At 41.2% G+C, this 24,529-nt stretch overlaps 1 protein-coding gene across 1 annotated transcript in view; it reads left to right on the forward strand.

The window, feature by feature from the left end:
- KPNB1 (karyopherin (importin) beta 1) overlaps window positions 1-18,761 on the forward strand; it is a 26,675-nt gene extending 7,914 nt beyond the window's left edge. Inside the window, exons 6-22 of the mRNA XM_004684277.2 lie at window positions 803-862; window positions 2,008-2,097; window positions 2,389-2,499; window positions 3,276-3,377; window positions 5,120-5,344; window positions 6,153-6,344; window positions 7,070-7,200; window positions 8,460-8,607; window positions 8,828-8,899; window positions 11,350-11,494; window positions 12,632-12,714; window positions 12,999-13,106; window positions 13,414-13,557; window positions 13,666-13,771; window positions 14,434-14,548; window positions 15,181-15,342; window positions 15,904-18,761. Coding sequence (XP_004684334.1) covers window positions 803-862; window positions 2,008-2,097; window positions 2,389-2,499; window positions 3,276-3,377; window positions 5,120-5,344; window positions 6,153-6,344; window positions 7,070-7,200; window positions 8,460-8,607; window positions 8,828-8,899; window positions 11,350-11,494; window positions 12,632-12,714; window positions 12,999-13,106; window positions 13,414-13,557; window positions 13,666-13,771; window positions 14,434-14,548; window positions 15,181-15,342; window position 15,904 — 1,995 coding nt within the window. The 3' untranslated portion in view covers window positions 15,905-18,761. The remainder of the gene's footprint in view (window positions 1-802; window positions 863-2,007; window positions 2,098-2,388; window positions 2,500-3,275; window positions 3,378-5,119; window positions 5,345-6,152; window positions 6,345-7,069; window positions 7,201-8,459; window positions 8,608-8,827; window positions 8,900-11,349; window positions 11,495-12,631; window positions 12,715-12,998; window positions 13,107-13,413; window positions 13,558-13,665; window positions 13,772-14,433; window positions 14,549-15,180; window positions 15,343-15,903) is intronic.
- Window positions 18,762-24,529: the final 5,768 nt, after the last annotated feature.

Below are 24,529 nucleotides of genomic sequence, written 5' to 3' on the forward strand. Positions count from 1 at the left end.
ACAGAAATACACTGCTGAGCAGTGGAGAGACAGGAGAGGTCTGCCACACCATGTGGGTCAGCTCCCGGGCTGGGAATCGAACTCTTATTTCAGTGGCTGCCAATATCTTTTTTTTTTTTTTTTTTAAGATCTATTTATTTATGCATGCAGAACGGGGGTACAAGCCAGAGGTGCAGGGGCAGTGAAAGGATTCATCAGAGACAGAGTGGGGAACAGAACAGGTAGATGGATGAAGTACACTGTTGAGGGGAGCAGTGGGTGAGACAGGAGAGGTCTGCTGTGCCATGTGGATCACCTCCAGAGCTGGGGGTCGAATTTGCACTGAAGTGGCTTCGGCTAGCTTGCAGTGCTGCGTGCTAACCCGTTACGCCATCAGGGAGGGCCCGGCTGCCCATATCTTAATATGCTGAGACTTAAATCCCTGTACCACCATGGTGGCCCACCTGCTCTCATATCTTAGATATTGCCCAAAAGTGGAATTGTTGAGTTATAAGGACTACTACTTCTGTATGTTAACACTTTAGTAGGTGTGTTTTTTGCCATTTCTTGACCTTTACGGTGGGTAAAATGGGGGTGACTTCTAAGAAGCCAAAAGGAAACTGATTTTTCCTTTTAAATAGCAGAAGACTTGAATCCAGCAAATAAAGTTCATTACTGTTTTCCCATTTCTTACCATATTTGATGTGGATATACCACCTCTTAGAAAATTGTATCTGCAATGAAGTAGCTATTTTGAATTTTCTTAAATTCTTATGCATGGTTTATGTTCTTCTAATTATATTTATTTTTATTATTCCTGCAGTCTGAAAGGCACTTTATTATGCAGGTGGTCTGTGAAGCCACACAGTGTCCAGATACAAGGGTAAGTTGTGAGGTCATATGAAAAACCTGTCCTCTTCACTCTTTCCTAGGAAATGTCAAAGTTTGAAATATTGGAAACCCTTTCACTTCAGATAAGGCTTAACTAATATTGTTACTAATAAGAATTTTTCTCTAAGAAAAGAATAGTACTTGGAAAGCAAACCTTATCAAAGTTGTCATTTCTTTTAAAAAAAGATTTAAGGGCAAATGGTTTTTGATTGGTGTTTCTACTTAATTGCCATAGGGTATCCATTAAAACAGCTTTGCTGTAACCTAAAAGTTGACCCTGACCCTTGAAGTGCTGGGAGCAATAGCGTCCACTCTGAGTGCCATTAATGAGTTTTGTCTTTCTGTGTACCATGAACACCTTCAAAACAGAAGAAAAAGAGATACAAATAGGAAGTAATGAGAAAATTGGAGAAATTGAGTCTGGGGAAATGATAGCATTGACCCATCTTTTTTTTTTTTTTTTCCCCATTTAATTATGCATATAAGAGCTTGGGTGTAGGCCAGACATGGGGAAGGGTGAGAGGATTCACCAGAGATAGAATGGGGAGCAGAACAGGCGGATTGACTGAATATACTGCTGAGGGGAGCAGTGGGTGAGATAGAAGAGGTCTGCTGTGCCATGTGGCTCATCCATGTTCAGCTCCCTGGCCAGGGGTCGCACTTAAGCTTCAGTGGCTGCATATTACTTCATAGTGTTGGGACTTAACTCCTCGAGCCACCAGTGAGGGCCCCACCCAGTGTGTGTGTGTATATATATATATATATATATAAAGGATAGATTCTTTATACTCTTGTTCCGTTTGAGTTAAGTTTACAGTTTTGTTTTGTTTTTTTTTTTAAGATTTATTTATTTGTACATACAGAACTGGGGTACAGGCCAGAGGTGCAGGGGCAGTGAGAGGATTCACCAGAGACAGTGTGGGGAGCAGAACAGGCAGATCTATGAAGTGCACTGCTGAAGGGAGCAGCGGGCGGGTCAGGAGAGGTCTGCCACGCCATGTGGTCACCTCCGGGGCAGGTGGGAATCAACTCATGCGGAAGTGTCTTTAGCTTCTCAGTGCGGTGCTTTAACCCGCTGAGCCACCAGGGAAGGCCCCTATAGTTCTTTTTAACTATTTAATCTGCTCTTTGTAAAAGGTACGAGTGGCTGCCTTACAGAATCTGGTGAAGATAATGTCCTTGTACTATCAGTACATGGAGACATACATGGGTCCTGCCCTTTTTGCAGTAAGTATTTCTGTTTGTGATTCAAAGTTATGGTTAATTGCAAAGGCCAAGTTGCTGTTTTATCAATTATGTCATTTTTAGACTTAATATTGTGAAACGAAGGAAATTCCATGAGTGTTTAAGCTCATAAGTGGTATGCCAGGAAAACTTGTACAATGTTTGTGCTAGTAAAATGCTGCTTTAGCTATCATATATCCCCATATTTGAAACGTGAATGTCTGGTTAAATAGGAAGATCTAATTTGAACCAGCACTTAACGTGTGGCATGGGGTCTTCTGTTTCTCTTTTAAGATCACAATTGAAGCAATGAAAAGTGACATTGATGAGGTGGCCCTACAAGGGATAGAATTCTGGTCCAATGTTTGTGATGAGGAAATGGATTTGGCCATTGAGGCTTCAGAGGTGAGACTGGACAGGGTTGATGTGGGAGGGGAGTGTTAATGCAACTTGACTTTGGGATCTCTCTCCTTTGTGGGTATTTTTTCTCCAGGAAAGTTTTGTTGTGACTGGACTTAAAGAGCATCTACATGTGTTACCAAAAATCCCTCACAGAGCGACAGATAATTAAAAGGGAATCACAGGATTTTGTTTTATCAGTCAGCCATGATTTATTGTAAATATCACACTGTCAGTACTGTGAACACAAGGGGGCAGTAAGCAGTCCACAGTTTTAATAGTGATAATCTGATGCCAGTTTTATACCCATCGGAAGGAAGTCTAAATGCAAACATGGGATGTAAAGATAACGATACTCTTCTGAAAGGATTAGATATGGGGAAGGGTGAATTCCACACTTAAAATCTTTGAAGTCAAGGTTTTGTTTCCAACCTTGATTGTCATGCACTTCAAAAAAACAAATCTTGTTTTTGTCATCCATGAGTAAACTCACTGCATTGCTTATTCTAATGACCACTTAGATGAGGGCATGTTGTCATGAATTTAGCTTGTGGAAAAAAGTATGTATTTGAGGTAGCTTTGGTTCTTTAAGGTGATACTATGTATGGCTTAAAAGCATCTCATTGAAGTAGACCAAAAAATGGATACCTTCAGAGATCACAGTGAATGTTACCATTTGATCCATATATTTATGTACAGACTCCTGGGCAGCTCTCACTGTTTGCCTTTAGTATCATAGCTTGTTTGCTGGCCTCTAGAATTTGCTTCGTGTTTCTCTTTAGGCAGCAGAACAAGGTCGGCCCCCTGAGCACACCAGCAAGTTTTATGCCAAGGGAGCACTACAGTACTTGGTTCCAATCCTCACACAGACAGTAACTAAACAGGTGAGTTATTTTTCGATCTACCCAGGTAAGCTGCAAAACGTTATTAGGGATTGCTTAGCTGTCGGACACTTCCCATGAAGGCACTTGGCAATTCTGATGTTCTTTCACCTAGTCTAACTGGTGAACTGAAGTTGTAAGATCGTCCACATTCTGAGTTATGTGTGAAGAACTGGGTCTGAACAGTTCACTTTTGATCTAGGAAAAATCATATACACTACTCTGATGTGTTATGTTGTCCAAACTAAAATGAGAGATAAGAATTTAAGTTTCAGTAAGGCCTTCCTGGTGGAATGGGTGTTAAGTCTCAGTGCTCTCAAGCATCACCAGCATGGGTTCAATCAGCCATATGGCACAGCAGACCTCTCCTGTCTCACCCCCTGTGTCCCCCAGCAGTGTATTTCAGCAGATCTGCCTGTTCTGCTCCCCACTCTGTCTCTGGTGAATCCTCTCACTTCCCTGCACCTGAGCTGAGACCCCAGTTCTTCTATGCATAAGTAAATAAAATAGATCTTAAAAGTTGCAGTAAAGCGGGGAGAGATATACCAGCTTTAGGCCGTTGAAATGTCTTAATACCTGAAGTCTTTTCAGGTAATCTTAAAATGCTGATGAAATTGGGTGAGAGTTATTCAATTTTAATGAGGGACTCCAGTACATGAAAGAAACTTCTGACTTTTTCATGATCATTAACTTCCAAATTAGTGAGATTGAGTTTTGAGGACACTGAAAATAACAAGACTTTGTGAAGGTGTGTGTTTTGAATGAGTAAACATAGAAGTCCGCGTAAAGTATATCTTGATTGCCATTTTACTTTTTGACTTTATGCATCAGTTTTTCTTGATTTGGTGTTCGGAAAGATTGTTTTGTCACCTCATCTTTTTCTAGTGCATGTGAAATATAGTACCAAAGAGCTGGCAGTGCTCTGAGGAAACAGTACTGTAACTTTGAGCTCCGCAAAATTGTTTTGTACATAGAAATGCAGTTTGTTTTTAGGGAAGTATGTGTCTTTCACTCTAGCTACCTCAGAAGATAAGTTAGAGATATATTTAGTTGAAAAGAACTGCATGAATGTGCCCTTAAATTTTCATCTTTTATAGTTGATATTTTTTATCTTTCAACCTTAATGTTTTGCTTGTGAGTGTATGTGTGTATAGCTTTTGTATATTTTTGTTGTGCTTTTCTCACTTGGGAACAAATTTTTTTAGATAATGTAGTTTCCCAAAACCAAGCAGGCGACTCCCTTAAATTACGTGGTATGAATCACAATAAAGAAAGCTACACCTTGAATTCTAATTTAAGGGACAATCTTGAATGTAGAGTCTCTCTTTTCTGTTAACTTTTAATTGAAATTGTTAAGTACTAGCACGTTAGAAGCCCCCTTCCTGTTTTTCTAGTCATTAACTCTCAGCCTTTTTAGCTCCACAAATTAATTCTAATTTTGAACTGTTACGTAAAGTTACGTACTGGAATCATTGTTTATACTGTTTTGCCTTTTACTCTGTCTGACAGCTATTCTTGTTGCAGGTAGTTTATTCATTTCATATACTACACTGTGGGAATTCCCATCTACACCTTATAATTAACAAAGTCTGACTGAAGAAAGCTTTGAAAGAAATAAAAGACTTAATAATTTACTTGTTTTCCCAAAGCTTAAGTTTTAGTGACATTGGAAGTAGTTGGAAGACCATTTGAATTTTGGTGATTCTTTGAACAAAATGTAAACTAATGCCACTTTTTTCCACCAGGATGAAAATGATGACGATGATGACTGGAACCCCTGCAAAGCAGCAGGCGTGTGCCTCATGCTTCTGGCCACCTGCTGTGAAGATGACATTGTCCCACATGTCCTCCCCTTCATTAAAGAACACATCAAGAACCCTGACTGGAGGTACCGTGATGCAGCAGTGATGGCTTTTGGCTGTATCTTGGAAGGACCAGAGCCCAATCAACTCAAACCACTAGTTATACAGGTGAAACAAGAAGTGTTGCGGTAAAAATTGAAATATTTATTGCTTGACTATTTTGTTTGAAAATGTGTGTTTTTTAAAACAGCTGTTGTAATTCACAGCAGTCATTTCTAGGTATATGCTGTCAATGATGGGGGAAAATACATTTCCCTTTTTGGAGGGATTTGTCAATTTTATTACGAGGAGTATACTATTTGTGAGAAACTGAGAAAAGGTTAAAAAGAAAAAAAATAATCCCACTGTCCATGAATAACAGTCTTATTCCTGGTTTTTATCCTGGCTTTTTTCTCTTGTGTGTCTGTGTGCAACACAATGTAGGTATTACTGTACAAATATTTGCAGCTTTTTTCATTTACTGTTATATTATTAATATTTCCCCTATAATTTTTAATGATTCTGTCCTTTATACAAACTTCCACTTGTGTGATACAAGTTCTCCTTGTAGAAACGTACTTTATTTTGCTCTAACTGATGCAATCATCCATTGTGGTGAGTTTTATTGAGATATAAAGTACAAGTTTCATGATGTAGTTGTGCATCCGAGGGTCTCTGCCTGAGTAATCCAGTAAAGACTACTGAGAGCATTCATCCCAAACTAAATAATACCATACTGGGACTTGGTGACCCGTTGAACTCTTTTACTTTAATTTTATTATATTGTTGGATAACTGACAAGGATGTTTTCTAAAATGACAAAGCCATTTTGATGTTTTGGATTAAAATCCAGCTATCAGTATTTCTTCTTCTGGGATAATCAATTAGCATGAATTTTTACATTTGTTTTCCTTTACTAATAACTTTTATCTTTCAGGCTATGCCCACCCTAATAGAACTAATGAAAGACCCTAGTGTAGTTGTTCGGGATACAACTGCATGGACTGTAGGCAGAATTTGTGAGCTGCTCCCGGAAGCTGCCATCAATGATGTCTACTTGACTCCCCTGCTGCAGTGTCTGATTGAAGGCCTCAGCGCTGAACCCAGAGTTGCTTCAAATGTGTGCTGGGTAAGGGATTTTCTTCCTGGGGAAATCAGGAGTTTGTCCAATCCATTGGCAGAGAAGTAGGCGTGGGAGAGAAATAGCTCTACCTCGCTGACTTTTTCTGGATAGCATCTCTTTTCTAATTTTTTCAATTAAAATGTGGGGGAGATGGTAACTGCAAGAGCCAGTGGGAGCTGTTGACTCATGGTGACTGGTTCTTGAACCATTTAGAATAGTCATGCTAACCCAGTGGGAAAACTCTCTTGAGTTATTTTTCTTTCTTCAGTTGCTTGGGGACAAGAAATTTTGATTAAGGTAGAGAATTTGCTGGCTGCAAAGAGTACCATGGCGGGGAGGGGCAAGAAGGGAAGAAGGTAGGTGGCCTAAGTGCTGAGTCAGTGTAGTTCTTTAGGGACTTCAGGGGCTTGAGGGAGGAAGTCCAAATAAGGAAGGAGTGGTGCTAAGCATCTTTGTGTGATGGAAAGAAAATTGGTAAAATGACAGACATTCATGGTAGAAGTACTCTGCTGTTTAGATTTGGATTGGACAAGTGGAATATAAATAATAAACTTAATTTTCATGGTATTAATAAAATGTTAAATTGTCTTGAAGAGCAAGACAGTAAACAGAGGATTCACTAGCAGTCATTTATTTCTTAGTCATCTGGAAAGGAATACTATCCAAGGTGTCTGGGGTAATGTTGGGGCTGGATTCTTTAAAGAGTAATATTAACTCTGTCTGGGTCTAAGGCTTTCTCCAGTCTGGCTGAAGCTGCTTATGAAGCTGCTGATGTAGCTGATGATCAGGAGGAACCAGCTACCTATTGCTTATCGTCTTCTTTTGAACTCATAGTTCAAAAGCTTCTGGAGACCACAGACAGGTAACTGATATTATTGTGCATAAACGGGTAGGGTCTTTGAATTCACCTTTTTGCTTTCTGTATATAGGCTGTCTGTAATGTAGACACATTAATAACAGGAGAAATTAAAGGAATCCTATATGGTCAGTTTCTCTGTAAATGAGAGTAACGTGTAGGCTGTTGTCTGTGTTAGCATTGCTCACTGTGCACTTAACATTTGAAAGCATTTCTCTACTTGATCTGGCAAAGTCTTTTAATTTTGCGTTTTCCACAGTTAACAGGAATGTTTGCTTGCGGTAGCTCTCATTATGAATTTAGTTGCCCCACCAGATCATTAGGCTGTATGATATTAATTAGATGAAGAACTTGGCATTAAAAAGCAACCACTAGCCACTGCAACTTGAGTTTGATCCCTGGTCAGGAAGCTGACCCAGCAGACCTCTCCTGCCTTTCCTGCTGTTCCTCTCAGCAGTGTATTTCAGTAGACTTCTCTGTTCTGCTCCCCACTCTGCTGTTGGTGAATCCCTTCGTCCTCCTCTCCTCTTCCTTATTACTCTGGCCTAGACTTCCTTTCTTATATGCATAAACAGATAAAAATAAGCCCTAGAAAAATATAGTCAGTTTATAAATGAGCTTTTGAAATTTTTTTTTTTTTAAGATTTATTTATTCATACAGAACTGGGGTACAGGCCAGAGTTGTAGGGGCAGTGACAGTGGGGGGCAGAATAGGCAGATCAACAAAATACACTGCTGAGGGGAGCAGCGGGCGGGTCAGGAGAGATCTGCCATGTCATGTGGTCACCTCCGGGGCAGGCAGGGATCGAACTCATGCGGAAGTGGCTTTTGATTCTTAGTGCTGCGCTTTAACCCCCTGCGCCACCAGGGAGGGCCTTGAAATGTACTTTTAAGGGGTTGTAGGTTGGGGTCTAAAGAGTCATCATTACCTTTAAATTTTTTTGTTTGTGTGAACTGTACTGTTAAGCTACGCTTAAGAGAAACCACTGGGAAGATGTGTGGACAAATTCTGTGGTTAACTAAGTCATCTCCTTTGTTCAAAATGGTATATGATGGCATCTCACTTGAATAAAGACATTTGAGGCATATTTTTCTTATTCCTGTAGCCTTAAAATTTGGTTACTCGCAGGAATGTGTTGCTAAACTCAAACCAGATCTACAGTCATACCCGTTTGTGGATACTTAGTTTCCGGGAGACAATTTTCACATAATGGCAACATTGTCCTTACTTAAGGCTTTAAATTTTTGTTGTGTGTTCCTTGCAGACCAGATGGACACCAGAACAACCTGAGGAGTTCTGCATATGAATCTCTGATGGAAATAGTGAAAAACAGTGCCAAGGATTGTTACCCTGCAGTTCAGAAGACTACTCTGGTCATCATGGAACGACTGCAGCAGGTGCTTCAGATGGAGGTGAGATTCGGGCCTCCGTGCTGGTGGGAAGGGCGGGAAGGGCACTGCCCTTGTGCTTTTACGCAGGCGCAGTGTTTGTGCACTTCTCTCTGCTAGCTAGCGTCAGTGAGCGTTGTATAATGGTCCTGTAAGCCACGCAAAATGCAAATATTGAATGAGTTTAGAGCCCTTTTAGAGGTTTTCTTTTTTTCAGAACATGATGGTTCTCTTTTCATTGTAGTCACATATCCAGAGCACATCGGATAGGATCCAGTTCAATGACCTTCAGTCTTTGCTCTGCGCAACTCTTCAGGTATGATGGTACCTATCACTTAATAACTGCAGGGGAGAGAGCAATATCAATATAAGTATGTTCATGTGCATACAAGAACTTGAAATGGTATAGGTGTTACTACTCAGAAGCTGTTCTTAGAAAACCTGGTCTGTGATAGATTGGGAGAGTAAGTAACATCCTGCTTTTCTTTCTTGTCTGCATAAAGGTGCAGTTTATCTTTGGCACAGTATTGGGAAGTATAGGAAGATACCTGGTTTGATGACCCTCCTACTTTATAGCTGACTGTTGGCAACTTCTAGTCATTGATTTGTCCAGTGCTGGACCAGTGAGCTTTGTTTCCCAGAGGTGGTTCACTCAGCTAAAAATATAGCCTTGACTGTCTACCAACATCTTTTGAAACAAAAGTTGCTGTTGGAAGCTGTGTTATAATTAACATCATTTATAGTGCTTGCTGTTCATAGTAAAGTTTTTTTGAGGCAAGACTGAAGATGAAAATGTCACTCTCTAATGACTGCAGTTGTGGAGTAAGGGGAGACCTTTTCATCAAAGTACAGGAAGACCTTGGAACTTGGTCAGGCTTAAGTAGCCACTAAATTTTAGTATTGAATAAGGCTAACTAGGTTTTCTAACCTGTGACTCCTTGATTCACAACTTCTTTTTTTAAGATTTGTTCATTTATGCATACAGAATTGGGGTATAGGCCAGAGGTATAGGGACGGTGAGAGGATTCACCAGACATAGAATGGGGAGCAGGGGGTGAGACAGGAGTTGTCTGCTGTGCCATGTGGGTCACCTCCCGGGCCGGGGATTGAACTCCTGCTGCATGATGTGGCTGGCTTCTTAGTGGCAGCGCTTTAACCCATTGCACCACCAGGAAGAGCCTACAACTTCACTTTTTTCTTTTTTTTTTTTAAGATTTATTTATTTATTCATATGGAGCTGGGGTACAGGCCAGAGATGCGGAGGGTAAGAGGATTTACCAGAGACAGAGCGGGGAGCACAACAGGCAGATCGACGAAACACACTGCTGAGGGGAGCAGCAGGCCGGTCAGGAGAGGTCTGCCACGCCATGTGGTCACCTCCAGGGCAGGCCTCCAGGGCAGGCGGGGATCGAACTCATGCGGAAGTGGCTTAAGCTTCTTAGTCTGGGCTTTAACCCGCTACGCCACCAGGGAGGGCCACAACCTCACTTTTTAAAGCATAACTTTTAAGAGTTCGTCAGTCAAAATGCAGGAATGATTGAGTAACACTAATTAAAAGGCAGGAGGGAGGTTTGAGAAATACTGAATTAGAAGACTTCATTTTATTGAGCTTTCATTTTAATATTTATTTTTTTATTTATGAATATAAGAACTGGGGTGTGGCCCCATGTTATTGCTGCTTTATTTACAATTGGAAAGACATGGAAACAACCCAAATGCCCAAAAGTAGGTGATTGGATTAAGGTGTGTTGCATATACACAGTGGAATATTACTCAGCAACCAAAAAAGATAAACACATGCCTTTTGTAGCAATATGGATGGAGTTGGAAGGGATCATGCTTAGTGAAATAAGCCAGAAAGAAAAGGAAAAATACTGGATAGTTTCGTTCATAGCAGGAGTATAAAGGACCAGGGAGAAAATAGTAATAATAATAATGAACAATTATATACTGGAGACATTTTACAGGGGTGGAGTGGGGAATGGGATCAAAAATGGTGGGGGGAGGGAAGTGCACTGGACTATGGTGATGGCACACGGGTGATTTGGTCATGGGAATTCCATGGGAATTACAACTGAGATGGAAAAAGGCACAAAGTGATGTAAAAATAAACTATTATTAAAAAAAAAATTGGGGTGCAGGCCAAGGTGAGAGAGGATTCACCAGAGATAAAGTGGGGGACAGAACAGGCAAATGTACTGAAATACACTGCCAAGGAGTGTCAGTGGGTAAGAGAGGAGAGGTCTGTGTGGGTCATCTCCTTGGCCAGGGATCAAACTTGTGTTGCAGTGGCTGTCGATAGCTTGTGGTACTTTAGCCTCTGAGCCACCCAGGGAAGCCCTGTTTCTTTTTTTCCTTGATTATCATCTGTAAATGAATTAGGGTATAGAATGGGTTGATTCTAAGAAGTTTTGAGTAACAGTAGTAATATGGTGTGTTCTCTTTAAAGCTAAAATAATTGTCATTCCAGTAAAGCTGGATACGGAGGGTACTAATAGGAATTTGTCACACAGGCAAAAATAAAATGCAGAGATGACTTTCTGTAGCATGGAAGAGTATCTCATGTTTGCTCTAAATTGGGAAATGGTTATTAAAATTTGTGTGTTCAGTGCAGTTCATGAATTGCACTGTCAAAGCTTTCAAGCATGGAAAGTGGATTTGGCCTTTCTAAAATTGATTTTCCCCCAAGGGACTTAATTGTTAGAAAAAAAAGTTGTGGTGTTTTGATTTGGAATCAACAGATTATAACTCTTGCTCATTTCACAGAATGTTCTCCGGAAGGTACAACATCAAGATGCTTTACAGATCTCTGACGTGGTTATGGCCTCCCTGTTGAGGATGTTCCAAAGCACAGCTGGGTCAGGGGTAGTGCAAGAGGATGCCCTTATGGCTGTCAGCACACTGGTGGAAGGTCAGTGAGCCGGAATTGGTCAGGGATGGCTGTAGAATGCTAGAGTTGTTTTGATTGCAAAATAATATTGGCCTGCCTTATTTACTGGGGCAGTAAGTCAGCTAAACATTAGATTAAGCATAATTTATGTATTGGTGTGTAATTAATTTGCCACTCGTGAAGTAAATGGGGAGTCGGGTTGGATTTAGATTAGCAACTTTGTGGGGAGGTTCTGCTATATGTCATCTTCATCAGGTTACTTTACTTCTGAAAGTACTGCTTTATTTAGATTTGGCTCACAGGTGTAGGAAGCAAAGGTTTCTGCTTACATTTCTGGTACTTCCTGATACAGGTTGTAGTGCTTTGGACTCAGGTTGACACATCATGGTACCTGAGATGGATGGAGTAAAGCACTAAGTAATTTCTTAGAATTAATTAATCTTAAGGTAACATGTCTGACTCTGCAAAATTGCTTTGGGAAACCATATCTGACTTAACGCTCTTTGAAGAAGGGCCATTAAAAACACATTAAGGAGCACTTTAGAAACCTGTAGTGCTTCTTCAGGGGTGGCCTCTAAGGTGCATTACCAAGGCCATTACCTGAGGATTTCCTCCCTGAGGAACAGATCTATTTCTAACATAAAGAGCATATGTTCTACTGGTCTGGCAGCATGTGACCACCCTGAAAGTGCAGAGAAATTCATTTGGCCCCCAGAGTGGTTGATCTGAACCCTAGTGCTACTTTTCCTGACTGGCTTTTAAGTAAATTTTGATCGAATTGCATAGTTGTTGAGTGTTTTAAACTGACTTCCAAAGAGACCATATTATAATTAGATGATGAGGTGGCAATGTTGACTCAGTCCACTCAGAATTAACTATGACATTCCTTACGGGCCATACCACTTTGGTCATTCCAGCCAGAATGAAATCCCACTCTGGAGATTTGGCATTTATTTAGAAGGCATAAGATTTAGGCCTTCCTAGCTGTTTGGAATTTCCTTTTTCCAAGACAACCTTAATGTCTTCATTATAGAACCAGTATTAATTCACTACACCAAATCTGTTGAGTGGACTGAGTACATTTTAGGAAAGCTAAATGATTATTGTTGCTGACTTATGTGATACTATCTGGGTGATAAATCTTCTTTTTCTTTACAGTACTGGGTGGTGAATTTTTAAAGTACATGGAGGCCTTCAAACCCTTCCTGGGCATTGGATTAAAAAATTATGCTGAGTACCAGGTAGGCAAGGCTTCTCAAAATAATACATTTATATTCTCAGTTATATTTAATAATGATTGTGTTTCAAGAACCAGAAAGTCAGGTTCCTGAAGCCAAGGTAGTTCTCTCGTGTGTGTAGTCTCAAGGATTGAGCTATCTTGTTACATTGAGTGGGTGTTGGAGTATGTCTCTGTATTTGAGTCAAGGTTCAAATGGTAAAGGACTGGCAGCGGCTAAGAAAGAATGTTTTGTCCCTGCAGATTGCCTTTTCACCTAGGGAGTCTTATTTCCTTGATTCTCTGCAGGTTTGTCTGGCAGCTGTGGGCTTAGTGGGAGACTTGTGTCGTGCTTTGCAATCCAACATTTTACCTTTCTGTGATGAGGTGATGCAACTGCTATTGGAGAATTTGGGGGTGAGTAATTATACACATATCTAATTTACTAGTATTAGAAGAAATCGTCAATTCTTTCATTAGATGATTATAAAGGTTATCAAGTTGAAGGAATGTGACACTCAAAGTATGGAGATTGGTGAGGGGTGAACAAAGGTACAAAAGAAAAGTTAGTGGATAGCCTGTATCTGAAGATAATAATAATTTTTGTGTATGTTCTTAAAGTCTGTATCCAGCATACTTCAGTTTCCTATTATAAATGAGTCTTGGGGACTGAGCAGATTTTTACTTGTACCAATTTGCTTTTCCCTTTTTTTCTCTTTGTTAGAATGAGAATGTTCATAGGTCTGTGAAGCCACAGATTTTGTCAGTATTTGGTGATATTGCTCTTGCTATTGGCGGCGAGTTTAAAAAATACCTAGAGGTTGTGTTGAATACTCTTCAGCAGGCCTCCCAAGCCCAAGTAGACAAGGTAAGCTAATTACTCTCTTTAAATCCAGCCCTAATTGGAGGAACAGGTTTAAGACAAACACAGCATAAAGGCAGGCAGTCTGATGAAATTCTTTTTTGTCTTTTACAGTCAGACTATGACATGGTGGATTATCTGAATGAGCTGAGAGAAGGCTGCCTGGAAGCCTATACTGGAATCGTCCAGGGATTGAAGGGAGACCAGGAAAACGTACACCGTTGAGTATACAACCCAGTTCACTTAGTCCAGCGCACTTAGCCAAATGTGCTGTGTCTCATTGTCACTATTGCTTAAAGGAAAGGGGGGAGGAGTGTGCCCTAATGAGAATGGCTTTGAGAGAAGGGATATAGATTTTATTATTTCTGCATCCTTCTTCCCTCATTGGGAAATTCCTTGAGCATTGCAAGGGATGTGAGCTCACAAGGATTTTGAGAAAAGCTAGCTGTGGCAGAAATATTGGTTACATCTGTGCCAACTCTGTGTGGCAGTTGTTGAGAAAGGACCTCCACAGACTCACAGCTGAATTTAAGAATTGCAGGGAATCAGATTTTCTGTATCACCTGATATTCCTTTTTCTCTCTTGATTAGAGGAATATTTATACTTTACCACTTTGATATTGTGGGCTTAGAGGAAAGGTTTCATGTTCTTTTTATATTATATCTGTTCATAGGGCGAGAGGACTATCTACCTCTTCTGTTAATTAGAAGAATGACATTTATTCTGGGGAAAAACTTGCATTGTATAACTTAATGCAACTAGTTCTTCAGCCTCGACCTGCCTTACGGGAGTATAGAATATTTCGATATTTGAAACAGGATATATTTCTGCCAAGTGTGATATAGATAACTTCATCAGGCTTCCTTTCTTTTTTTCAATAGCGGATGTGATGCTGGTTCAACCCAGAGTAGAATTTATTCTGTCTTTCATTGACCACATTGCTGGAGATGAGGATCATACAGATGGAGTAGTAGCTTGTGCTGCTGGACTGATAGGGTAAGTTGTACCCAGTTTTCAGTATTTATATCAGAATAGATCTTCTGATATAAAATTCTGTAGTAAAGAATTTCCAGAGTATTCTAGGTAGCAGTTACCTGCACTTCTTTGGCATGAAACAGATTCTTTAATAAAACCCAGGGTATCTATTTTGAGTTTTCATAAATGATAATTCATTCTAGATTTTTTAGTTCTAGACTTATCCAGGTCCTCCAGACTTGTAACTTCAAAGAAGTCCTTATGAATTAAATTCTTTGAGATTTAGAATGCAGTGTCTGATCTGTGTGCATCCCGTATTTGATCTTGGTCACCAAATTGCCTCCAGTTAGCCTTCACTGTTAAGGGTTTTTGAGGCATTATTTGAAGAAAGGACATTGGTCTTGAGCTTGAAGACCTGGATTCTCGTTAAGATTTTACCATAAATAGATGTGTAACCTGGGGTAAGTCATTCTTTATACCTCATTTTTGTCATCTGTTGAGGACAGGTGTTAAACTTATCTTTGTTATTTCTTTCAGCTTTAAAAAGCTGATGGTTACTAATAAATCCTTGGCTGGCTTAGCATTGGTTAGTAAGGTTCAAAACATACTAACAGAGAGCAAGGCTTATTTTTAGCTGTGTTTATTTTGTACAGGGATTTATGTACAGCGTTTGGAAAGGATGTACTGAAATTAGTAGAAGCTAGGCCAATGATCCATGAACTGTTAACTGAGGGACGGAGATCGAAGACTAGCAAAGCGAAAACCCTTGCTACATGGGCAACAAAAGAACTGAGGAAACTGAAGAACCAAGCTTGGTAAGAGCTCGTCTTCTCTCCTGATTTTTTGGGGAGGAGGCACATTTTCTTTAGACTGTTCTGATAAGGGCTACTTCTTTTGGTAATCTGGTTTGTACTCTTCCCCATATAAATGCTTCTGAGCCGTGCCTTTGTCCCTCACCCTTGTACTAGTAGGAGGGTAAGGCACCCTCAGTCTTTCATTGAATCAAGCATGATTCCTCCCTGGTGGAGAATAGCTTCTATGACAAGAATTTACTGAAATCCCAAATAAAGTTATCAATGTGGTACTTTCCCATAATTCTCTTCGCTACTCTTCCATTCTTCATGTTCTTTTTTTTTGTCTTTAATGCCAGTGCTTTTAGACATTGCTCAGCTTCACATAAGATATCCAAAGTCAGAGTGTCTGATATCACTTTGAAATATATAGTTTTGCTTTCTTTCAGATGCTCAAGTTGTCTTACTTGGCAGATCTGTTTTTGAGTTACATCTTTTTAGTATTCTTCCCTCCCTCTGATAATAGGTGCTAATGAAAGCAGGTAGATGGCACAAAAGAATGACCTGTTTTCCATCTGTTTTTAGATCTGTTACCATTGGGATGATAACCTGAGACCCCCACTGGAAATCTCCAATCTTTTGAAAAACCCGGAAGTGAGGAGTGTGCACGGATGCTGAATGTTTGGGAATGAGAGGATGAGTGAGTGAGGCTTGAAAACACCACATTGAAAATCCTGCCACAGCAGCAGCCGCAGCCACCAACAGCAGCGCTGTTAGTGAGCTAAGTAAGCACTGACTTCGTAGAAAACCATAACATCGGTCGTCTTGAAAAGGAAAAATGATGGATTTACTTGTTTTTTAAAAAAAGAGAGAGGAAGATATCTCTTCCCAGGAGAGGCTATAGAACTAGCTTTTGTCTTTTGGCTGGTGCCAAGTGGAATGACTGGTTTGGGAAGAGGAGGAGGGACTGGGTTCAGCTGTGGTGCTTTGTTGTAAAAGGCAGCCTAGCCTTTGCTACTGACAAGGAAGATGGAGCCTGGGTCTCAAGCCCACCTTTGGTGTACCTTTGCCACACAGTGCTGTATGCGTGCTGGCTAAAAGGAGGGTGAGGGCTACTTTACAGTCTGAGAATGAGTGTGTGTGAGTGAGGCGGTATCCACATTCTCAACTTCAAGTCATTGCAGTTTCTTTTTCCCAGAAAAAAAAGGGGTTGCATTTCATAAAACTAACTGAAGTTCTGTCTACTGATGCAGCACAAGAGATGTAAAAGAAAAAAAAAAATGGAAAGACGCTTTTTAGGTTTTGTTTTTTTTTTTTTTTGTTTTTTTTTTAAATCTAGGGAAAACACTGACGAATGGTCAGAGCTCCCATCCTGATCTTTTCATCAAGGCGCCTTTCCTAATATGGTTCAACTGTGAATGTAGAAGTGGGGGGGAGGGGGGAGAAAAAGAAAACTCTGGAGTTAGAGGATATAGAAAAAGTAAAAAAACAATTGTTACAAATAAAGAATGCAGACTTCAAAACAAAAACAAAAAGCCACAACCCAAACAAACCAAATTTTTAATGCTTAGAATTGGCAGCACGAAAATTCTCTCCTGAACATGTACTGTGGCAGTCTGAACGCCCCCAGAAAATTGTGCCAAAGAATTTAGAAAACAAAATATACAGTAAAAGTAAATATACACATATACACAAAATAGCAAACTTCAGGTAACTATTTTGGATTGCAAACGAGGGTAAATTTAATGTTCAAAAAATCTGATAAAATAACCATTTGGAAACTGCTTGGCCTTCTGTTCTCTTTTATTTGATTTACTACAATGCGGTATTGGTCTCTTGCTGCACTTCAAAACCAACTAGTGAAAGACAAAAGAATATATATATATTAAATAAGTATATATATACATATATATATATATACTAACTAGAACTCTTGTGATGAAAATGGCACTTGAAAAAGGTTATATTTTTCCACTGAAGTTGATTAATAAAATGGTGTCAAACATTCCCCTGGTCACACGCTTTAATATTTTTTTAAAGTGTGATGTACTATGATTAACCATTAATCAGACTTAGTTATTTCCCTTTTACAAGGGAGCAGGGCACCATAAATTTTGGTTTTAGAATCTTTCAGCAATAAGAAGGGATGTTGGTAAGCTTTGATCTTGGTTTTGTGGTTATTAGGTGTTTTTGCTGGCATTTTTAATATGCTGCTTTCAGAAACACCTAGGAAGATTTTTAATTGCTTCCTGGTATTTGGAAGATTAAAAAACCAGACCTTAAATTCCTACTTTCATTTCCATTCTTGCAAAAAAAAAAAAACTAACCAAAATGTATATGTGTGTGTGTATGCATACATACATACACACACACACATATATAGGCTTACGTTTTTCTCTGCCATTTTCCCCTCCTGTCCAAGCCTTCATTCATAAGTAGGATTGGCTGTTTTGCCCGTCCATATGGCAGCATCTCTAATAGCTCTTGTACAGGGTATCAGATATTGTGCCTTTTGGTGCCAGGTTCAAAGTCAAGTGCCGATCTATGAACCAGTGTACAAAAAAAAAAAATAAATAAATCCAGGTGTTAGAAGGAGAGACGCTCCATTGTGAATAAAGAGCTCACACCAGCTCCTAAGCCCTATTGAGAAAGAGGCCTAGCCCTCTAATGCCTTGTTTAAATTTTAGTTGCTAAGGGACAGGATATTACTAAACCATTCCTGATAGATAGGGGTTGGTCAGGGCTTAGGGAGGGGGCAGTAATATTGGGGAGAGAAAATCTGATCATTCCTCAGTGCTACCCATTTCTGTCCTGTGTGGGCTGCTTAGCTAGACAGCAGGAGAATAAAGTACACCAAGAACCATAATGAAAACAAAACCTTCCGTGTGTTTTGTCATGTTTTGTTCCAGGGAAGCAGTTGACAAGTGCTGTTATTAATGCTTTCTCCCAGATCCATTCAGTGATGGAGAGGAGGAAAATGGGCTGATTGGATTGTGGTCTTGGTGCCTCCCAGTTACTCTGCACTGGTTATGCATTTAACCCTCTTTTCTAGTTACCTTTGGCTAGTGGGTTTTCCATAGTCTGGGTATTTGTCCTTAAATGATTGTACCACCCGAGGCAACTGGATGCAAAGTGCATTCTTGTCCACTTGCTATCTGGGCCTTCCCCACCCTAGTCTTGGCACATTCCTCCAAGAATGTAGTTACCGTCTGCTTGGGAAGATAGTGCAAATGTGAAGAAAATGGGCATCAGACTAGGCTTTAGTTTGCCACAAGTGGCAGCTGCCTATATCAATTACAATGACATTTATTAATTTTGCTTTTCATTTTCCCAGCTCCCCTCTGTTGGAATGTTGAATTTTGGTTGTCAGAGGCAGCTCTAATCTTGCCTTAGGGATGTGGAGAAAGGGAGGGGAATTGCTCAGTGTAGTGTTTTCACTTTTAGAACCAAGTAATCTTAAGTCACTATTTGAGAAGTGCTTTAGTCAAATTTAAGAGAAATCCAAACTCCATCAGCTTTTGATAGCATCTTGGTTTTTGAAGCGATTTCAACCTGTAATTGGCATTCAGAATGCCCTTGGCATGCCAGTCTGTGATGGCATTGAAGACCTGTTAAGACACTTGAGCCCAACTTTATTAACCAAAACTGATACCACCACCTTTATCTTCTAAATAAAGTCCGCTTTATTTTTATTTTCAACATTTTGCTGCTTCATTTTTGGTTCCAGATGGTGTCACCTGGAGGTGAAATGAATGGTTTGAGAGAAACTGGAGTGTTTGGTGGTGGTAGATGAGATGTGTGTGTGAGCTGGGGAGAAAAAGGACAAATTGGTTTTAAAGATGGACTCCATACAGTATCATGGGGAGCAAGTAGGTTTCCTACAAATGAGGTGGTGAAAAGTGGAGTAAAGTTTCCTATGTGCTGAATGATTCTGAAACTCCTGGAGATTCTCTGTCCTTGTGCACATTTTTAGGATAATCTGATCTATTCAGTGGCTCATCCAGAGCTTGGCTTTTTATTTAGTTTGCAGTGTGTACTTAATTTCTAATTCCACTACTCTTCACTCTCCACCTCCCCCCCTCCCCAAACTTACAGATCACTAATTTGGGATTTAAGAAATAGCCCTTCACCCAGCATTATGGCACCTGTAGGTTATTTTATGGAAAAAGCACTTGTTTTGGCAAGTAAAATGAGAGCTGATCTTATTTTCCTACCTTAGCCTCCATATGGCCTTTCACCTTTTCCAGTTACACACTGTCAAGAAATTTTTGGTCACGCATACCCCATGTGTTGATAAGCTACACTTGTAGTACTGTACCCCACTTGTTGTGTAATCAAAAGACACAAAAACATATTAAAAGGTGATCATATGAAAAATAAATATAAATAAAAGTTTTAATATTTTATTTCTATGCCCAATCTTGGAGACCAATGGGTTGTAGGGTAACGCAATCAAAAGACTGCATTAGCTCCAGACCAATGGCAATTGACCAAGAATATTTCTTCCTGAGGGTACACTTAGTGGAATTGAATGGTAGCAGTTAATTGTCAAGTGGCAGGGAGGGACTCTGTCCAAGGAACAAAGCTATTTTTCAACAGTTCTCCAGTTAATCCTGTTACCTCAACACAGAATTTAAAAGTTTCTAGTTCTGATGGAGCCTTAAGAGTAGAAAGTTTGGGGTGGAGGCACCAACAGAACCCCGTCAGGTCACCAGGCCTTAGTAAGGGTTCCAGGTTGACCTGCCTAAAGTGAGTAATAGTCAACATTGAGGAGATTCTGTATATTCTGTTCATTGTACTTTTTACTGATCAGAAAGGAGGCGCAGGTTCATGACACCCAGGCCACATGGAGCTGAAATTCTAACCTGTACCTATCAGATAAGCAAAACCTGAATTTTCCTCATTTGCCATGAGATGCTATCAGCATCTTTGTGCCAGAAAACAAGCTCAGGTTCATTCTTGTACTTAAGAATACAACATCCATTTCCTTTACTGTGCTATAATTTTAAATAAAATACCAATCTCCCACACAGTGTTAGCTTCCTAATGCCACTGACCGTGGCTGTCTTCGCTAGAGTATCCCCAGCCTAGAGCAGTGCCTAACATAGTAGCCTTCAACAAATGTTTGTCAAACGAATACATCTGTAGTTCAGGGATTTTCTTTAGTGGTATCACGTAGACTTTGGAGGGCTGAGAAACACTATCCAGAAACCTGGTAGTGGCAGGGCCTCAGGAGACAGACTCCAAGCTCTTCCCCTTACTTCAGGCTGGCCTTTTAACCTTGGGTTAACTGGAAGGAACAGAACTAGTCAATAGTCATGTGATACCCATTTTATGCACTTACCTGATGCCAGAGTTGCAATGGTCCTCTTAAATACAGATTGTAACAACACTAGCAATGGCACTGTTGTAGTCCCATTGTACAGATAAGGAAGCAACAGGGGTTTGGAGGCTAGCAAGCAGTGCTGAGCACAGGCTGTGCTGGCCAACTGGGTGCCTGCCTGGTGTGCAGTTAGAGAATGTGCAGATAAGCCCCTGCCCTGGCGATTATGGTTAGCTAGCAGGGAGTCTTGATGAAGGGTTTTGGGGTTAAAAAGCAAAGCCTTTATCCTAATCCCTAGTGACCTATATTGGTAACTTCTTGGCAACTCTCAAACTCCTAATTCAGAGGTGGGGATATGACCTTTTCCAAGTCAACTTTTCCTCCCACTTGAAGATGAACCATCTTCGGTACTTATGTTCAGCTTTCCCTCTTAGCTGGAAGCTTTTGAGATCCAGTGCTGGGGGAGGAGTTGATGTACCTGGTGGCCAGAAAGGCCACAGGGCTGCTGAGTAAGCGCCACATCTGAGTTTCCAGGGCCCAGATTGCCGTCAGCTGATCCTGGGCAGCATGGACAGGCGGCCTGTGAAGCCTGAGAGTTCTCTCTCCCAGGTGCTTCTAGGCCATAAGTTCTTCAGCTGAGCCCAGTGTGAAATGTACCTTCTTATCTGAAAGGAAAGTACATCTCAGCTTTGGCATCCAGCCTGAGCTCTGGATTCAGAGGGGTAGTCTGTCATCATCCTGAGGGAAAAAGAATTTAGAAATGACTATGAATAAGCTCTCCATAGCAGTGAGCGGTGCCTGCTATTTTCTGAACACTGCCCTTCAAAATATCATACAGCCTTTTGAGTATGACCTTGGACAAATTATTAACTTTTCTGATCTTTAGGTTCCTCATCTTTAAAACAGGGATCTCATAGTCCAGGGTTTCACGCGTGTCCTAATTAATTGATCTGCATTGAGTCTGCAACACTACAACGCCTCCGGATATAGTCAATGAAGCAACATCTTCTATGGAGATTACCTTCTACTGGATAAAAATAGTATAACTTCAAAAATTAATGTAATATAAAAATATCGTGGGTCTCCTTGGTGATGCAAGGGTCAAAGTCTCAGCACAATCAAGCTGTCACCAGTCACAGGCACAAGTTCGATCCCTGGCTAGATTAGTGACCCCCATGGCACAGCAGATCTTTCCTCTCGCCCGCTGCTCCCCTCAGCAGTATATTTCAGTAGACCTGCCTGTTCTGTTCTGGTCCCCACTGTCTATGGTGAATCCCCCTGCACCTCTGGCTTGCACCCCAGTTTTGTATGCATAAATAAAAATGAATCTTTTAAAAAAAAAATTGTGCTTGGAAGCAAAGCCAAACATGATTGTGGAGAATATGAAATACAAAGTCATTTTAAAAAACCTCACTCACATCTTACAGGTTTCATTAGGTGATATGCATTCCTACCATGAGAGAATTTGGGGGTTTGGTGAAAAAGACTGCATCTCCACCACAGCCCAAACCCAGTTTGATGGAAGACTGGCAGCTGCAGTTAAACCTCAGTGGATTCCTAGCAAACTACTTTTCTAAGGTGTAGAACGGGAGGGCAAGGCTAGCGCCCAGATCCTGCGTGTGTCTAATCAGTTTTCTTGCTATTTGAGTCATCTGGGCTTTATTTTTATTCAATCTTTGCTGGCTGCTAATACCACCTCCTCCTCCTCTTTAGACAAGAATGGGACAGGAAAGTACAATCTTCAGAGCAGGAGTCCTGGGAGTGGGAAGTCTTCCCGAAGGTTTCCAAAGAGAAGAGATGGGGGTGGGGACGGCGGGCTTGCTGTCGTGCCCTCCCTCCCTCCTGCCAGGCTCCGATCCTGAGCATTTAGACTTTTGATGCAACTTGTCGGCACATACCTTCTCCCACCCCTCCTGTCACTGTGCCCCTAGGTTTTACTTTTTCCTGTCTTTATCATGATGAATCTGGACAATACCATGAGTTTTTAGAAATAATTCGGACTCTCCAGCCTTCCCAGATGAAATGGACATAGGAGATAACATGCTTACCCCAAAGTCATACTGCTCTACTCATTTATTCATTCAACAAAGGTTTAATGTTGACATTTAAGGTTTCGCTTGTCACCTTTGATTTTCTCTGAAGCAAATCCCACTGACCCCCATTCATCTCTATTGCTGCCCTTTTTTGTCTTTTATGCTATATCAAAATTTACAATTGTTTCATTAACTTTTTTTTTTTTTTTTTTGGTATGACTACTAGAAAGTAACTTCTACAGGGGCACGAGAGATGTTTGTCCTTCAGAGACATGCTTATCAGTATTCTCAGCATCCGGTACATAAGTGTTCAAGAAATCTTTACTGAATACCTAGCGAGTAGGTACCAACAAGGCACCAGGGGATATGAAGACAGATGAGATATTACAGTTCCTGTTCTCAGAAATGCTTGTTTGATCAGATCCTGACTGGGGGCAGGCACTTAAACTAGGCCTGATCTGCTGGGCTGGGCTTTCCCTGCCAACCTCCTAGAACCCAGGATAAGTCACTGAGCTGTGCTCTGCCGGGTGACACAGGCCAGTACCCTGCACAGCCGAGAAGCAGAGGCTGACAACTCATCCCTCAGAGCCTGTGCTCACAGTGTGCCTGGGTGTCACTACCTTCACCAGTGAGGGGAGGCTTACCAGTCAGTTTCATAGTCTAGTTGGTGCCCAAGGCTGCCATGTGCATCGAGGCCTCATAGGCTCCAGTCCTTTACCTGGTCTTCAGAAGAGAAGTTGTACATCTTTAAAGAAAGGAACACTTGCCCTTGGGATTAACTGGATGATAGTTTTCCAGATGTGGCTGTCCCACACAGCACAGAAAGAGCTAGTCTCTGGGTTATAGAAGTGGGCACTAGCAGGAAGTGTGGACAGGAAGCCAGCAGGTGGAGGAGGAGGAAGGAGCAGGTGTAATGAATGTCCTTTGAGGAGAAAGCACCCCACTGGCTCTCATCCCTCAGTCCAGTTTTCTCCCTACAGTAGGGTAAGACGGTAGCTGCTACTGCTCCCCAAAGTTAACAGCAAGAAACCCTTTCTTTCCTCCTATATCTCCTCCCAGATTCACCCTCCACACCGGAAAGGTGGCTTTAGGCCCCAGAAGCCTGAACCCTCCTAACCCTCCATATGGGAGAGGTAACAGCTACCAAAACACCCCCTTAAAGGATTTGTCAGGGGTTAATCAGACTTTCCCTTGATCATTCCCTGTTGGCTGCCAGGCTGACCATGCCTCTGCCCACGTTTTCTAATCTACCAGGGAATAATCAAAATGACTCATTAACACTTCTTGCGGATAGAACACCTCTAATTCCAATTCCTGTTTGTACCTGGTGCTGGGTTGTGAATGTCAACTCAGAGAGGGTCAATAACTTGCCCAAGGTCATACAGTGGGGAAGTCAAAACACTTGTGTTTCCTGTCTAGCAGTTTGGTAGGTGCTCAACTATTCTTTGTGGAAAGGGTAAAATGTTCCTTTATTTCGCCCGTTCCTGGGTGCTTCTGTGTGTTGGGAGGGAAGGAGGGAGGAAAGCAAGCAAGCTTTCCGCTTTCTTAAATGAACCTTTGGCCTCAGTTCACTCTCACTTCCGAAGAAGTTACTGATTTAACTCTCAGCTCTCCGGCTGGACGCTGTGTATTCATTTCCAGCGCAACGCTCCTTCCCCCCCAGAGCAATAAAGTGTAGGTCTAATATTTTCCTTCTCGGAAGAGCAAAGACCAAAACATTCCAAATAGCTAGACTTACTCCCCCTCTAATATTCAGCCCCAAACCAACACCCGAAGCACCACCGGAGCCCTCGCCTGTCCGCAGACGCCCCGGCACACGCCACGCCGCGCCACACTGCGTTGGGGAGCCGCGGGG

This window comes from Condylura cristata, unplaced genomic scaffold (genome assembly GCF_000260355.1).
Source record: "Condylura cristata isolate star-nosed mole 26May11 unplaced genomic scaffold, ConCri1.0 scaffold00017, whole genome shotgun sequence".
Classification (NCBI taxonomy): Eukaryota; Metazoa; Chordata; class Mammalia; order Eulipotyphla; family Talpidae; genus Condylura; species Condylura cristata.